The sequence below is a fragment of the Vidua macroura genome, chromosome 2 (genome assembly GCF_024509145.1).
Source record: "Vidua macroura isolate BioBank_ID:100142 chromosome 2, ASM2450914v1, whole genome shotgun sequence".
NCBI lineage: Eukaryota > Metazoa > Chordata > Aves > Passeriformes > Viduidae > Vidua > Vidua macroura.
This window is the reverse complement of record NC_071572.1, coordinates 86628251-86646086: the sequence shown is the minus strand read 5'-3', so window position 1 is coordinate 86646086 and position 17836 is coordinate 86628251. Positions and strand designations below refer to the sequence as shown.

The 17836-nt window shown below is 34.4% G+C and overlaps 1 protein-coding gene across 1 annotated transcript in view; it reads right to left on the bottom strand.

Annotated features, from left to right (window-relative positions):
• DYNC2H1 (dynein cytoplasmic 2 heavy chain 1) overlaps positions 1–17836 on the bottom strand; it is a 147629-nt gene that overhangs the window by 48660 nt on the left and 81133 nt on the right. Inside the window, exons 76-82 of the mRNA XM_054002204.1 lie at positions 16452–16612; positions 14420–14545; positions 11296–11406; positions 9338–9493; positions 7309–7384; positions 5641–5852; positions 3838–3942 (exon numbers count right to left, since the gene is read on the bottom strand). Of these exons, the coding sequence (XP_053858179.1) occupies positions 3838–3942; positions 5641–5852; positions 7309–7384; positions 9338–9493; positions 11296–11406; positions 14420–14545; positions 16452–16612 (947 nt within the window). The remainder of the gene's footprint in view (positions 1–3837; positions 3943–5640; positions 5853–7308; positions 7385–9337; positions 9494–11295; positions 11407–14419; positions 14546–16451; positions 16613–17836) is intronic.

Genomic DNA, 17836 nt, shown 5'->3' with positions numbered 1-17836 from the left:
GCAGAGCAACAGAGAATGGGGGCTGTGGTCAGTTCATCACACATTGTCTCTGTCTCCTCACTCTCTTTCCCTGCTCCAGCATGGGGTCCCACTCACTTGAGACAGTACTTCATGAACTTTAAAAAGCAAGTTTTATTTATGCATGCATGATCAACGTCAGGAGGTATAAAAAGTTACTGCACATCCAGACTTGCCTTCCACTTCTGCTATCACTGGGATGGTGTACATAAAAAAATCAAGAGGCTGTCCAAGTATATAGAGACTGTGACTATCCTTTATCTTTGCATGATAATGTGAGAGACTACTCATTCATTTATGAAAATATCAAAAACAACCTAATCTTCAAACTTACTGAGACTTAACCTGTCTCATATGATACTCTCTGTGAAGTATTATAATGTATAAAAGAATTCTGAATTCCTGAGGCAAGATATTATTAGAATTATTAAACATTTTATTGTATACAGAAACTAGCAATGAGCAAACCACGTGCTAGACATAGTCACTATCATTGCCAGTCATATTTGAAGAATCTTGTGAAACTTGCCAGCTACTGATTGTCTTTTTTCTCAAAATAAATTACTGTATTATTGAAGAATGTTTAGATTACCCAGTTGAGTGATCATATATAGCTACCACTTACATGCTGCAGTCATTTGCATTTGGCAGGATTTGTTGGGATCACTCAGCACATGCTACCCTCTCTAGAGTGCCTGCAGTGAATATGTCTGCTGTGCAAAGAAAGGAGACAAAACTATGCCTCTATGTCTTCATTTCATCCTCCCAGGGTGGTTACTGGCAATAAGTCATATAAGTTGCAGGTATGGTAAATCCTGCACAGAACAGGATAGTTCTTATTGCTTTTCCAAGGTTTAAAAATACATATGCAGGTCGGTCTGTTTCAGTCTGTCAAAATTGAATTTATCACAAAATTTTATTTTTATGACACTTACGTATAGTTCTATTACAATTATAATGAAGGATTTGTTGATAAGAATTCATAAAAGCACGGAACTAAGAATAAGAGATGAGTCCACAGGCACCAAAAGCCCACTTTCCAAGAAGGTCACTGGAGAGATATCTAAATTACAGACTCTTCTCTTTGCACAGGAAGCCTAAAGCAAAGCTCCACATATTCTGATTGCTCTAATCACTGGTTATAACTTAGACTGGGAGCTGGACCACCTGAATACGGGCCAATGTGCAGGCAAAATACAGTGTTTATCAGATCAGGAGGAAGGAGCATGACTGTGACTAAGTGGTGAGGACTGTTGAGTATGAGGAAACTGAGCTGCAGTACAGAAACTCTTTACTGGTGTAAAACAGGTAGAATGAGGTGTACTGACTCCTGCAGCTGCACTATCAGTGAAGATTTTTTCTGTTTTAATGCCCTGTTCTGCAAAGAGAACATAGCAAGAGATGTGAGATTATTCATTACCATATTCAACATAAGAGATGTATCAAAGGCTTATTCTAACATCAGGTGAGGCAGAAACAGAGACACAGTGAACTCTAGAAATACAGGCTCTAAAACTTTACTTATCTTCACCTACTTAGAGAAACTAAGCACATAATACAGAAAAAAACCACTAAGCATTGTTTTGAAAAAGATCATGTATTTTAAATAAAAATTTTTTACCTGTATGAATTCAATATTAATTCTCTCTGAATTACAGTACAGAATACTGCAAGACATAATTTCTAATAACTCAATTAGCAATTGCCAATGTAAAAAGAATACTGGTAGCAATATTCATCTTTTAAATTAGGAAAGTTCTCTGCTGATAAGAAGCTATGAATATAGTAATACAACAACACTTGCAAAATTTCTGAAAAAAGACCCTTTCTTTTTATTGGTGTTTTAGGTTTATCCAAACACTAGCAATGCATAGGTTACACAGACATACAGAAGAGTCATGTATTCTGCATGACTTCAGAATGCTGCACTGTGCTGCAGCCTATTCTACTAAAGTGTGTTGCTGCAGCAACACAAGCTGTCGCTTCTAGGCATGAAAAATTAATAATATTCATAAAAGTCTAGAGAATCAGTGAAGTAGTGGACATGGTACTACATTTCACCTTTCTAATGCTAGAGACATGGCAGCTGAGCTGGTATCAACTGATTTCTGACTACCCTTGCTCATTACCTTTAATTTGGTAATGGATTTCTGACAAACACTCCTGTTAGAAAACCACTGAATTTCCAGTTGTGAACCATGGGATCACCTATGGATCTAAAACACCTGTCAAACTGCTGGAAATGGAAATGGAGTAGGATTCACAGTGAGGAAGAAGCACAGTTAAGGAAAAACTCACATTTCTGTTACTTAAATTGCCTAAGACTTAAAGAAATACTGCAAAATACTATCAGAAGGATGAGAAAATATCACATATGACCAAAAAAAGAGATCTCACAGAACTGTAACTAGAGCAATCTCACATTTTCAAGATTATAACCCATAGTTTATAGGTTATAATTAATGCTATGGCACACCAGTTCAGCAGAGTGTGAGTTTACATGTAAATGCACTCATTATCTATTTCCCTTCACACAGGAACTCTGAGTTTATTCTGATTTTCAAGTATTAGCATTTTTAACAACTGCAGATTTTAACAAGTTATGCAAGCATGGCTGAAATAAAAAAAAAAAATCAGAGTCTACAGTGAATCTGAGAGAAAAAAAGCATCTAAATGGATGTTTATGTAAATGATTTTAAGGCAAAATCAAATAGAGCTACGTTGAATCTCAGAGCATGTATCAGCTTTGTAATAGACAAATTCTTGAGTTCATCCTATTACCTTATGCACCTTCATCCTACTGATTTGCCTTTACATATCTAAGTTTTCATGTTCTAAAGAAACCACAAATAGTTTGACAATATAGCTATGGATTTAAGTGAACAGAAATATTTAAACAAATTTACCAGTACTATATTTGATAGACAACAAATGTAATACTCAAAGGCTTTTCTTTTATTTTCAGTGGATCAGAGGTCTTACAACAATAGGAAATTTCTGCTTGGAGCCCTTTTTAAGTGGCTGTGAGCAAACAATTAGATACTTTTTAATAAAACTGTAATTCTTAGTCTTGAATTTAGAGGAAATTCCAGTTATAGGGAACTCATTTTGCCAAGAAAGGCTGGACCAGATGATCACTGAAGTTTCTTCCAACCTATGATTCTATGATTTAATTTTTTCCCCTCTATAAATTGTCCATACGTAAGACAGCACACAGCAGAAAATTAAAGAAAGCCTTGATATACAGACCAATTCATTTCAGAGTTCTGATTTAAGAGTCTCAAATCCATCAACTTTCACATTATCTGACACAACTAATTTACCAGCCAAATAAACTATGGTAATAAGTATTTAACGGATTTGTACTGTTTATCTGCATTTATACAGTAATTGTATGCTCTCATCCAGACTTCACTTAAAAAACCGTATTTCTAGTTGGAATGGAATTTTTTGACTAATTGGAAGAATTCTGGAACTTCTGGAAAAATTCTTCAGAATTTCTATTCCAGCAAAAGCATAAAATCTTACCCATACTCTATGTGTAAAACTATCATACCACTCTTCAACATGAACTGAATTATGCTACCAGAAGCTTTCTCAATAATAATATATTTAAATTCTAAATGAATTCTCTTGTAACTAAAGATTAAATGTTATTATATTAAAATATTCTACCAATAAAAGTCAAAATATCAAAAAAATACATCAATTTACTCTGACTTTCTTATGGAAATTGCATTTATGAACAGGTGGTTGTGTTCTTCAGCTTATAATGGCTGCAGAAAAGACTCAGAAGTCGATGAAAAATGCTAACTTTACCTGGGAACTGATGATACGCTGTGATGAACGAGCAATATTAGCTGGCAGGCCAAAAAAGTCAGGTTTATCATCTTCTGGGAGGCTTTCAATAATATTACGATAATCCTGCATAAGAAGAAAAGAATAGACAGAACAGAGGGAACTTTTTATTCCACTCAAGAAAATTAACAGCATATGCTGAAAACTTCATTACGTGCAGAGCACAACACAAGGATTAAAATAAGTATATAAGACATGACATATTATGGTAATCTTACAGATTTCTTTATTTTATTTATCAGAACCAATCTTCTTTTATATAACACTTCCACTCTAAAAGACCAAAATCAATTCTGATTACAGTGAAGCTATCAAATGAAAACAAAAATATGCCAAGACTGTCCCTGAAAAGTAGGTACAATACTTCTGTTGAAAACTTAAAGGTAAGATTAATGACAATAGAGAAAAAAAATACTTTAGCATTTGGAATCCTAATAAGAGTATAATACATATTTATAAAATTAAGAGCATTCACTTCTATTTAAATCTACAAAAATATTCACTTAAAGAAAGTGGAATTGTTTAGGTAAAAATAGGTTTGCATAATCATTGGAGGTGCAGAATAACATCAATAGTGGTTACACTGTAAGTCACTAGTGATGCTCTCTTGCAAGAAACAGAGGCCTTGCAGACTCAGGTAGACTAATGGTGTTGGACATCTCTCTTATTGTGTTTTAAAGGCAAAAATATTTACTATCTGAAAGTCTGGCTGCACCCTGTTGCAAATGTGCCACGTGCATTTTGTCTTTGCTTTCAGGAGCACGTGCTGGACATGCACAATTCACTTTAACACAGAATCTCACTTCAGAGGTAACAACAGTAGCAGAACTACACCAAACACTGAGGAAATACTACTTGAACATACAGAACCATAAATTCTTACATACATAATCATATAAGATATTGAGAGATATTAAATGCTGTGCAGGCTAGGAAAAAAAAAAATTCATCTACTTGATTATATTATCTACAAGAACAGAGACCAGCCTGGTTTGTTTATCCCTTCTGTTTTTATTATATTACCTTATCACATGTGTAGAAAATAAAAAACAATGGTCATAATAAAGTAATAAAAAAACCCCAAACCAAACCTGAGCAGTCAGAATCCAGGTAAAGAATGCCAAATCACAGCAATTTACTTTAACTGAGATAATACTATTTATATCCTTTCATATTAGAGGTCTAGTATTGAGTCCTCCATTGGAATGCAAGTGAATCTTAATCACAGTAACAACAATAATTATATTGCGAAAGGACAGGGAGTGATCAGTTGTTTAGACTGTTGAATTCCCTCTCTTTTACACTAGAGAAATACTGAAGGAGAATCAGAATCCATATTTATCACCAAATAAAATGTCATATACCCTCCATGGCCTGTCAACAGATTGTCAGAATATCGATACATTTTGGAAACAAGAAGGTATATTCAGATTTTCCTGTTTCACCCAGAAGTTGCAGGAATATTTAGCAGTCTTTAAAAAAACATTTTTTATGTTAATATACTAATTATATAAAAACATAATTATATCTTTGTCATAAATTAACCCAATTTCTTTTACTTAACTCTTCATAGCTAGGCCACTCTGCACCATAGTCCAATCAGATACCATAAAAAAGAATAGTAAACTGACAGAGTTAATGCTCCACACAAAAGAGAAACAGAGGTATCCTTTGGATTGTAACTTGGGTTTTCTTTGTGGAAGCATTTCAAGATCAGTTTTTGAAAATAAATTATTTATTAGGTGATAGAAGATGTATACATACCAAAATACTGCAGGAATTCGGTAAAGAGATAGAACATGGGAAGGTATTCATCTTCTTGCCTCTGGCATTTAAACTGCCAATGACTTGTGAATTGAAAAGCTGCTCCAAGTAGGACCGAAGAACTCTCATATCAAAATAATTATCTACACGACCTCCATAAATTGCATTTTCAAACAAGCCATGAACGAATTCCCACTGAAAATCTTTGGAACCTATGAATTAATTAATTAGTATTAGTTTTGTATCATTGAATAGCATTGCATTGTAAGCATTTCATCTTGCCACTGCAGTTCTTCAGGGTAATAAGAAGAGATGAACACATCAAATAATTAAATTTTAATTGTTCTTCTATATGACCCAATAGTAAAAGCTGCAGGAACTTGAAAGAGTTCGTAAATATTTGGCAGTGAAAAAATGAACACTTAGTGTGTTGCAAATGAATTATTAGAAATTTTGCTTTAGACTTGAAGTGCTTTTTGAACTAATTGGCTATATGCATTTCAGAAATTATGCTATTAAAACTTTAATTTTGGGCTCCTTTGTCCTAAATAAAATTTTAAACACTATTTTCCACCATCTGATCTCATAATATAAACTGACTGATTAAACCAAAAGCAGATCATGCTCCAAATAGGTAAGATTACTGGAAATGTCATCTTTCAAACATAAAGAGGTCCAGGATAGATACTTGCAAATCATTACGAATCACACAACATAGCAAATAAATTTAAGCATGTTAATAATAATTTCCTGGTCAGATTGATGTTGTGTTAGATTACTCTTACACAGCTATATCCCACAAGTTCAAAATAACTTATTTTTTCCTCCATTCTATGACAGTTGCCCAAAATAACCACAAGGCACAACAATCTGCTTGTATCTTATAGCTCTCATGTGCAGGTGAAAGCTTGATCAGGAAGGTACTCCCTAAAGTCCCTTGAAAGAGGGAAGTGGCAATTACTTTAACTGGGGGTTTACTGGTGGTAACTGTTGTTTCCCAATGCTTCATTCATTCCTTCATAAGAAAAGATTTTTTTCACAGTACTAATTAATGATTATAATTGACAGTTAATGATTCAATCTCTTTACCGCACTGTGTGGTTCAAGTCTGCACAACTAAGGTCTAATTTCAGAAGTACTAACCATCCACAAATCCCATCTAAGTCAACGATTGCAAATTATCTCTACCCACAGTTCCTAACTTTACTTTGAAATTGTACAAAATGCAAGGAGTTAAAAAAAATTAACTTTATCATATTAACTAATACTAGAAATTCCTACACTGGTTAATAGAACAATGAAGTGGGATCTATCTGATACTGAGTTTCAATATGAAGAATTCTTTCATATTCAATTCATAGTCAATTTGTTTATTCAATATTTAGGGGAACTCACACTGGGAAGGAATGGAGACACAAGAATTCATCTTACAGGCAGCCCTGTATTTCCCGTTTCTTTCTCTGGACTCAAGAAGCTGAGCAGCATACTCCCTGGTTTATCGGTTTATCCAAGCACTTAAAAATGGATTTATGATTCACTCTGTTTTTCTTGTTTTGCTTACTGATGATGAGCTCTACAGCATCTCCAATTTTCTATGAGTGTTATAGAAAGACAAAGCTCTTCATGGAACATCCCTACCAATGGGACTTTCCTTAAGAAGTGACTTACCCTCAAAGAGTCCATCTATAATGTCAAAACCAGCACGGAGATCAGACAAAGAAAATTCATAAAACTTGGTCCAACCCTACCATGAAAAGAAATCGAATTTAATTAGTGATCATTTAATCAGGGATGATCATAAAGTAAAATACCAGTATCATGTGGTTATTGAATGCTGTACAATACTTAAGGAAAAAAGAAATAACCTGTGTCCTCTAAAGTGCATTTTTTGAAACATTCAATAGTGGTAGTATAAAAAAAATTCAGTTGTAACAGTGCATTTAATTTCATATACTTACAAAAACCAGAATCCATTGAGTATGAAAAATATGAACTTAAGGTTATTTTATTTCCTATCAATATTTACTTCAACTAAAACTTGCTGACATCTGCGACTAGATCATGCATTGAACTACAATTTTCTATTTCTGAGGGCCTTTTTGTATTTCAGTATACAGACAGGATTTTCATAAATAGGACTGATTCTTCAAACATATTCTTTAATATACTCCCATCACCTTACTCCTTAATTCATGTCACTTCTTGTCTGACCAAAAAAATTATCAATTACTGCTACTATTACCATAAAAATACTGACCACCATATGCATATTTCAATCATTTAAAGTTTGTATTTCCTTTTTGTTCTTGGAACATTAGTTTTTATGTAGCAGGAATGCATACTGTGTATGTAATTCTCACAAAAAGCTTTCAGTGTAAATGGATAAGTATAAATAAATACTGATATATGACAAATCAGTTAGGAAATCCAGATTTGAAAGGCATGTCCTGTTGCTCTTTTTACAGTGTACTTTGATATGGGTGATATAGCAACAGTGCACATGATTCATGATGAGAAATGCAAATGTGTCAGCAACACGCTCATGTCCAATGAGATGAATACAGCCTAAGATCAAAAAACCATTTATATTGCAGCTGCCCCACAGAACAAAAAAACTATCAGCCAGCCACCCTGAAGGTCATATTCTGGAAAGATGCTCCCAACAGTATCCATGTTGGGGTTTTTGGATAGATCTGTACAGATCCAAAACTACTCAAAATTCATTATAAAATACAAGAGCTTCTACCTGAGATTAACTATAGTCCCTCAGTGTTAGAAATTGGTAATCTTGAAATATAAACCCATCACTGTCTACATATTTATGCAGTAGAATTAAAGATAGCACCAATCCTGTCTTGTGTTACTTGAAAATCTGGTGCCAAATGAACATAAATTTGAAAAAGAACAAAGGAGAATTAATGGGTCAGTTTAATACTTAAATTATTTTCACCTATTGTACTTCTGAACACCATATTCAAAAGCCTGTTACAGCAAAAGGCAAACAACCTTAAAAAAATCACAAAGTCAAAACTAGCAAAAAAACTTTCATACATTCCAGACTATGCCAGATCAAATAATTCATGTGACAGAGTAATTTCATATCTAGTCTAAATAGAATAAAATAAAGAAAACATAAAGCAGTTTGCTGTTTGGTGGGGTTTTTTTGTCTATTTAATTTAGGCATCTTGCAGCCAGAAAAAAATGTTCACTTTAATAAAAAATTTAGCTAAGGCAAAAACACATCTCTGAAAATCATTATAATCCTCGCAATAAAGTAATGATTTCCCTTGCTCTTCCTTCTCCTTGAAGGAGTTTGTATGAAGAAAGTGTAGACAATATCATCTCCTCCTTCCCTCCAGTGTCTCTTTTATTAAATTGTGTTTCAATAATATTTTTGCCTGTCCCAAGCAAACAAGATTCACAGAATTTTTTCCACACTTCCGTAGCAGTATCACTTAGTCCATGAACCACAAAATCACCCCATGCAGGCAGAACAAATTTTCAGAGGGACAGGAACTGAGGTTACCAGGATCCTATTTTGCAATGAATTCAGAGACAATAAAGGCAGACACCAGAAATATCCAAGTTTTTCTCATTTCTGAATATGACCAAACACATACATGATGAAAAATACTTCCAAGTATTAAAGCTAATAAATAGGGCAAATTTTTTTAAAATATAGCAAATAAATTACTACCTGAGGGATATAATTTCTTCTTTCTTGGCATACAGCATGAAACCATGCTAAACAGAAGAGAGAATGTGCTCTGGACAAATTTCCCTTTTTGTTGATTTGCTCTGGTGTCCAAGATTCATAAGTTCGCAAGAGATTTTTTTTGAGGCCTGGAGGTGCCTGCATTGGAAGGAAAATCACTGTTCAAGACAGAAAACCTGGTACTTTTATGTGCTATTTTCTTAGATTATAACCTGGAATTTGTAACTTAATGAAACGACAAACAGTACTTAATAGAATAAAATCCAACAAGAAAAAAAAGTTTGTAATAAATGGCCTAACAACAGAATGATTCTATAGTGAAAATAACTTCAGCATACTGAAGGAAAAGGTAACCAGATAAGCAGGACCAACTTATAGGACTGTACTACATTAAAAGAACTTAGTGAAAGCATAGTACTCTATGAAAATACATCAGCATAAAGTAAATTTAATTGTTTTCAATCAAAAGAATTTTTTTCTGATTTTGCAATCAGAAAAAAACCTTAACTACCAATTACTTCTGTGATGTGATGAATGTCAAATTGCCTTATGCCATCCCCACACTCTGTCAGCTAGCATATAAATATGGTATGTATGTATGATAAAATGCCAGTTCTCAGATTCAGTGGTAGGTAATGCTCACAAGCATTAAAAATAACTGCATTTAAGGTGTAGGCAGTAACCAAAATTACAGTGCTTAAAAGTAAAAACAACTGGATACTCAGCCATTCTCAAATTATTTGCAAGTCTGAAGGCAAACATAAATTTTAAATATATTTAAATTTCAATTTTGTGTTTCTAAATGTTTGTGGTTCTTTCGTTCTTTTGAAAAATGGCTCTAAGTGTTTCCATGAGATTACCATTGTTGCTTCTGACAAATAATGTAAAATATTGCAGTAAATTGACTTTTTTTTTAATATCTGTATCTTCATTGGTAACACTCTACATACACTGGAACATACTACAACCATATAATTAATATTCAAACATCATTTGCCAAGTCATTGCCTATCATTGTTCTTTCATGGTAACAAAATATTTACTGCCATTGGAAAGGAAACAAAATAATTTCGAATATTGCATTTGTGCAAAGTTCCAATAATTCCAAAGATAGTGGAATGAGTAACAGTCCTGAAGTTTCTGTACCATTGAAGACCTCAATATAAGCAAGAAGGTACTGCAAAAAATTTAAAATACTTGCAGCCAATGTAAAAGTGTAGCTATTTCAGCTTCTTGAAAGTCAGCAACATTGCACTCTTAAAGGTCAAAGTTTCCTGGATTAGCTGCAGGCAAAATCTCCACACTCCATTATCAATGCAAGACTTATGAGCACTTCTACTAATGATTTCCATTTTGGACATCACTGCTTAAATGCATTCATGATTAGACTACTTTCCAATCAGTTGGAGGAACATGGTCCCAGTTATTCCTTAAGCTGAGCCATTTCAAATGCAAAGCTCTCAATTTTGAGTAAAGGCTTTTAACTGTATGTTCTGCTGTCTAGAAGGAGAACCATTTGTTGTTGAAAGAGTCCAGTGAACATAAAGCTCTAAGGCCAAAAAGGAAAATAAGGAAGAGAAAGTGGGATTCTGTGATCTTCAGATGAGGTTATTCATCAAGGAGAAATTCCGTGTTTTCCATCCATGTACCAACACTTGTGTAGATTTTTGTTTTTAAGAAAAAGTGATTAAATGCATAGAATACTCTGGAGCACAAAACAGAACAACTAGTTCTCCTATGTAAACTTATTTTCAGTTCATACTTACAATTGAAGAAGCATCTAGGAAAAAATCATCTTTCAAGGTAAACTCGTATTTTTTGTATTACATGTAACTGAAATATAAGGTAAAACCATTTATACTATCTAAACATACAGTTCACTATACATCAAGGTTCATTCAATGTAAGAATCTAATAAAAGCTTTCCAAACAGATCTTACTTCATAAGTTATTTTCAGACTTGATTGAAGCAAAATTGGAGTAAACTTTGGATGAACTTCCGTAGTAAGCCAAAGACGAAAGTTTGGTTGAGGATGTAATGTATTCAGTTCCTATTAAAGAGATGTTATATATTGAAATAGGCTTTGACGAGATTGGGGTTTTTTATACAGAGACCTATATTTATAAAATTATAATATTCCGGATTAGAAAGTTAGGTTTATCTAAAAAATCAACAGTTGCATACTGTGCAACTGTATACAGTATATACTTAAGGTTATAGCTCAAGATGTGTTGCCTCCATACTTTCTATATCATTGCTGTGCTCAAATCTGAAGTTCATCCTAGCTGTGTCAAAATACAGGCACCTTCCTCTTAAATACTAAATTCAGGACATAAAAATATGGAGCGGTTCTTCACTTCTTTTAAGTACAATAACACCAGAAGGCTACATCAAAAATGATGAAGGCTTGCAATGTGGGCTGCATATCAACAACAGATTTCAATGACTTTCAACACTAGTATAGCTATATTAATTTCTTTTTCTTCAAGTATTTGTTCTATGAACCCTTCATGTATCATGATTCACAGAAAACTCAAGATTGGAAAATTGAGTTCTAAGAGAAATACTGTCAAAACTTATTTCAAATATAAAGGCTTCACAAAAATATATTATTACTGAATATATGGAAACACACTGCTAGTGCTTTATGCTCAGTTGAACCCACACATTTGTCATCAAAGACACCAAAGTTGCCTGACAAGTGGTTTCAGAACAAAGTCAACAGTTTTGTGTATGTGTGTTGGAAGAAACATAGCTCAGAAACCTCTTGAAAGACTTTCTCACAAGCCATTCATTCTAATAACCTCTAGAGCATAATTATTATCACTTTGTTTTCAGTGTTTTTAGTAAAGAAAATAATCTGAAAAACTGTTACTTGTTCGGCTATTAAAGCAAAATGACAACTACAACTGGTACATAGTATAATGGAATCATAAAGCTTGGAAGGAACCACCAGAGACTGCCTAATCCAACTCTGTGCTCAAAGCAGAGCCAGACACAAGTTGCCCAGATCTGTAGCCAGTCAGGTTTCCAGTATCTACAAGGATGGAGACTCCGCAGCTTCTCTGGGTAACCTGTTCCAGTGTTTGACCACCCTCACACTAAAATAAGTTTTATCATATATTTAAATAGTACTTCCTTTATTGTAGTTTATGCCCATGGCCTCTTGTCCTTGTCATGGGATACCACCAAAAAGGTGCTGACCCAGTCTCCATTACTCTTTCCCATTAGCCAATACACAAAATACTAGGATTCCCCCTGAGCCTTCTCTTTCCCAGGCTGACCAGTCCCAGTTAGCTCTGTTTCTCTTTGTATGATACATGCCCCAGTTCCTTCATTACCTCTGCAGCCCTTTATTGAACTGGTTCCAGTAAGCCCATGTCTCTGTTGCACTGGCTAGCCAAGTAGTGAACACAGAACTCCAGGTGTGTCTCACCACTGCTGAGGGGAAGGACAACCTCCCTCCACCTGCTGGCAACACTACCTAAAACCCAGGATGCCAATGGTCTTTGCTGCAAAGTCATTTTGCTGGCTCATGGTCCTCTTCTTACCCAGGACTCCTAGATCTTTTCTGCCAAGCTGCTTTTCAGCCAGTTTGTCCCCAGACTGTTTGGGTGGCTGGAGTTACTCCTTCTCATGTGAAGCACTTGCCATTTCCCTTTGCTGAACTTCACAAGGTTCTTGTCTGCCTACTTCTCCAGTCTATCAAGGTCCTTTTGAATGGAAGTACACTCATCTGTTACAGCAATCATTTCCATCGGCTTTCTTATCATCTCTGCTTGCTGAGGATGCGCTCTGTTCCATTATTCACCTAATTACATAGGATGTTAAACAATGTTGGCCACAGTACCAATGCCTAGAGAACAATGCTGATGACTGGCTCCAACTGGATTTTTTGATGCTGAAAGTAACTTTTTGAGTAACAGATTAGGCCAGTTTTCAATCTACCTCACTGTGGTACACTTGGGTCCATATTCAAAGACTGTGAGAATTTCTGTACCTGGATGGAACTGACTTATGAATATGCAGCAATCTCTTGAAAGGATGTTTAAATGTAAGAATTACATAGCCTCCCACTTGCTAACAGTATGCAAAACAGGCAAGGGAATGTGCAGAGTCAAACATCAGTAAATCTTAGTCTATATTAAGCTTAGCAAGAAGTTTAGCACATTTGGTATTATGTTCGTGTGGAAAGAATAAGACCCTCCTGACACATATCCATATTTTAATACTTACAAGATCTGAAATTTTGTATTCAGCAAGGAGCTTACAAACATTTCATTACTGTTGACTGCCTTGTTCAGACTACATGACACACATCAGTGTTATCTTGCTTTGCCTTTCCATTTTTTCAGAATGGATTATAGGAATGCTGAAGGTACAGCCACATGGTTACTGCTAGACAAATGACAGACTCCAAGCTTACATCCATGGACTATGCTTTACAAAAATCATTGAAAACTGGAAAGTTAAGACTGTAGTAACTGTTGAAGGAATTCTATTATTTTCTTCTGACTTTATTTGTTTTAAGGATTTCATGGTGATGTACACAAAAAGTATATCATATAAGATGAATTTTAGTTAGCAAGTTAGAGATTTCATATGCCATAAGTGTGTGCTTCTATAAAATATGAGACATTTTAATTTCAAATTAGCAAAAACCTCCTAGTGACTCAGCCTGAGTCTGCGCTTAAAAAAAAAGAACTACTAAAAAGAAAGTCCTAGAACTAAGGGGGAAAAAATTAAATTCAAGCATACATAGATTCATAGTTCATGAAAAAGCATGGCTAGTATCCCATAAAGTACCAGAAGTTCTAACTGGAACATTTGCTCACTCATTGTGGTAGAAATACTGTAAATTGTATGAAAATTAAAGCACTCACACAAAGAAGGAAGCTGCTTAGATATGAAGCAGTTCACCTTATTCACAAATGAGAAAACCACAAAAGTATATTTTTAAACTGTAATTTTAGACATCACCATGGAAATGCTTGAAATTCTTCAGAAATGTTGCATACTAATTTTGTCTGGTTCCCTGTATCGTCTTCTCTATTTACCCTCACCTTCTCCAATACAGGAAGCCAAGATGTAACGAGATGCAGGTTCTTCAAACACAGCCATTCTCCATTCTGAGCACATTCTCTTAAAGTTTGAATAGCCAGGTCAGCTTGGCCCTGGCCCATGGCAATCTGAAATGGCAGACACAGTTGTATCAAGAATCTCTCACACCTCATTTAACAGTTAAATACAAAATTGTGTTTTCAAGTTAGGATACATACGTTAAAAAAAAGAGTGCTAAAGACAACCACAATTTTCTCTAATGTGATAAGTTACTAAAGTAGGGAAAAGATTAAGGAAAACAAGTTTTTCTTTGCAACTTAACTAGCCAGTTTCTGTACAAACAACATTACCTAGTCTTTTAATGGAAAAAAACATACATCACTTGGTGAAAGTGATTGTATTCCTGAGGAAGTCAAAAAGTAATTTAAATAACAATGACTAAACTGCATTACTGCAGAACTACAAAAATAAGAGAGAAATGAGAACTAAGTTTATTTTGACTAGAAGTTAGGAGTACTTCCTTTGAAGAGAAATACTCAGTTTTGCTGTGATTTATGAATAGTTGAACATATACTCCTTTCTTCACTTTTTATAGTAACTTATTAGTTCTACCTTCCAATCTATTTGGAAGATAAAGATAACAAAAAAACCTGAACCAAACAAGTCGAAAATAAAGAGGTTTTAGCCAATGTGAAAAGCCTTGTCTTGGCATTATGATTCTCTGACTAAGAAGAACTGAGTATAATATCTTAAAATAATTGAAAATAGCCAAAAGAAGACAACTGAAAGTCACTAGCAATATAGTAGCAGACAGCACAAATTTAGCACTCTGTTCTTTATCCCATGTGAGAAATAAATCAACAGAGAAGAAAATTCTATTTTTTATATTTTAGTCAAATTGCATGAGAAAGGGTCGGAAAAAATAACAAAAAATATTCTCATTAGTGTAACAACTTTCAGGTGATTCAACTTTGAGTCCTGATCCTTAATTGAATCCCATAGTATGCTACATTTTGAAAGTCCAACATATAAAGTGTATATAGAGATAAACATGAAAATCCATGTGGCAGAGTAAGAAATATGCATTCTGCAATATTCACAGCCAGATAAGACAGCATTAGGATCCAAATATTTACAGTTTGATGGGAAAAATATATTATATCAGTTTATGTTCCAGGAAAGGAACAATTTCAAGGACTATTTAAAAGCAACATTAAACCTGACATTTTCCATTTCTACGCTAACCAGTTATCAGCTAGATAACAACTTCCCTCCCCTTAATATGTCAAATGACAGAAAGAAATAATATTTTTCAGAAAGTTATAAAGCATATTGGTACTGTGTATTAGGAATACTAATTCATATAAAAAATTTAATTGGAATGGGTCCTGGAAGGTATCTAGTCCAATCTCCTGCTCTAAGTAGGGCAAGGTATGAAAGATTAAATCAGGAGCTAAGGCCTTTGTCCAGTATATTCTTGGAAACCTTCAAGGATGTAAAATTTCTCAAAATATTTTACAGAATTTCACGAAATACCTAAGTATTAACAAACACTGAACAACTGAATCATGTTTTCTATTGAAGAAGAATCCTCTGCAAATCCTATGAGCAGAGGAAATGATGAAGTGTAGTTTTTAGTGGGCTTTGTTTCAATTACTCCACACTAAAAAAGATAATGCTGCAGCATTTTATATACATATATAATGTATAACAATGTATAACAGCAATGTATAACAATTCACAGCCTCTTTTGTTCTTTTCCATCCATTTTCTCATTTTTTCCTCTCCACACTGGATGAATGTCCCTTGTTTGGATTCTGCTTCTGTAAGCATGACTAATTGTGTGTCTCTTCTCCATCCCATTTTGCCAGTGGAACGAGAAGTTAGCATCAAGACAGGTGGGAACAACAAAACACCACAGACACCAAACAATGATTTTACTTACTAACTTCCTTGGAAAACAAAGTAAAACAGATATTACTACAAAATTTTACACATTGTGGTTTTTAATCACTATACTTATCTAAGACTGACCTGATGGTAGCACTCAGTATTTCTTTCAACACTGGCAAGTTCCTGTAGTTCTTGAGAAGGATCAGCACCAGGAGAAATTATTATCAAGATGGGCTCAATTTCCAGCGTCTCTTTATATAAACGTTTCATATTCAGAGGCGATGGAGATAATTCTTTTATTCCTATAATTAGAATTATTATGGAAATAAAGTGACTATACATGATGGAGTGCTTCATTATCCAATCTGGAGTTCATCTGGCTGTCAAGAGTTCTGTTCAGCAGACACTGTAAAACCAGTTTTAAAATGAAGAAAATATCCTTACAACATGCAGGTAGGTATAAGGCACCCCATATTGAGAAGAAAAGTATTTCTGATTTCCAGCTTGACAAATTGCAGTCTTTATTTAGAGTGTAGTCTTGACGAAAACACAAAAAGAGAGGAGTGGAATGAGAAGCTATGCTATTTACTAAAAGTAATTGCAGTGTCTATGTCCACATGCAGAACTTCTCTCCTTACTGCTTTGAGAGCCTTAATTATTCGACTTGGCACTATGATTACTTACATCTATTATTTGTTTTAATATACAACTTAAATGTCTAGAATGTTGACCTAGTAAAGGTAAGGTATTTATACATAAGGCCAAAGATACATGTATAAGTGTATCATAAATTAAATAATGTTAACCACGTATTTTCATGCATCTTTAGACCAACATTTAACCAGTGAAGCATTGGGTGCAACAGGAAATCACAACATACAGTGAGACAGAAGAGTCCAAATCAGTGACATCTATGCCATAACTACAAAAACATGCAATACACACTTCCTTGAGGATGCAGTCTGTTTTCAGACTTGAGCTATTGTATGTTGCACATAGAACAATGCTGTATCATTTGTACCACAGAATCATGGAACACTTTGTATTGGGACCTCAAAGATCATCTCATTCCAACACCCACCATGGGAAGCGGCACTTTCCACTAGATCAAGTTTCTCAGAGCCCTATCTAGCCCGGCCTTGAATACTGCCAGAGATGAGGCATCCACAGCTTCTCTGGCAATCTGTTCCAGTGCCTCACTATTCTCACAGGAAAGAATTTCATCCTAATATCTAATCTAAATCTACTCTCTTTCAGTTTGAAGTCATTCCCCCTTGTCCTGTTACTACATGCTCTTGTAAAAAGTCTACCTCCAGTTTTCTTGTGGGTCCCTTTAAGTACTGAAAGGCTGACAACATGGTGCATTTCTGTAGAGCATGTAAAATAAAGAAATAAACATGCTTCAGGTGTTACAAAATACATTCATAGAAAATTCTTATGAATATTATCTTCAAAAGAAATTATTTTATTCCCTCTTCATCCATAAATTTCAAATTTTAGGTAAAAGTTGAGAAAAGAAAAAAAAA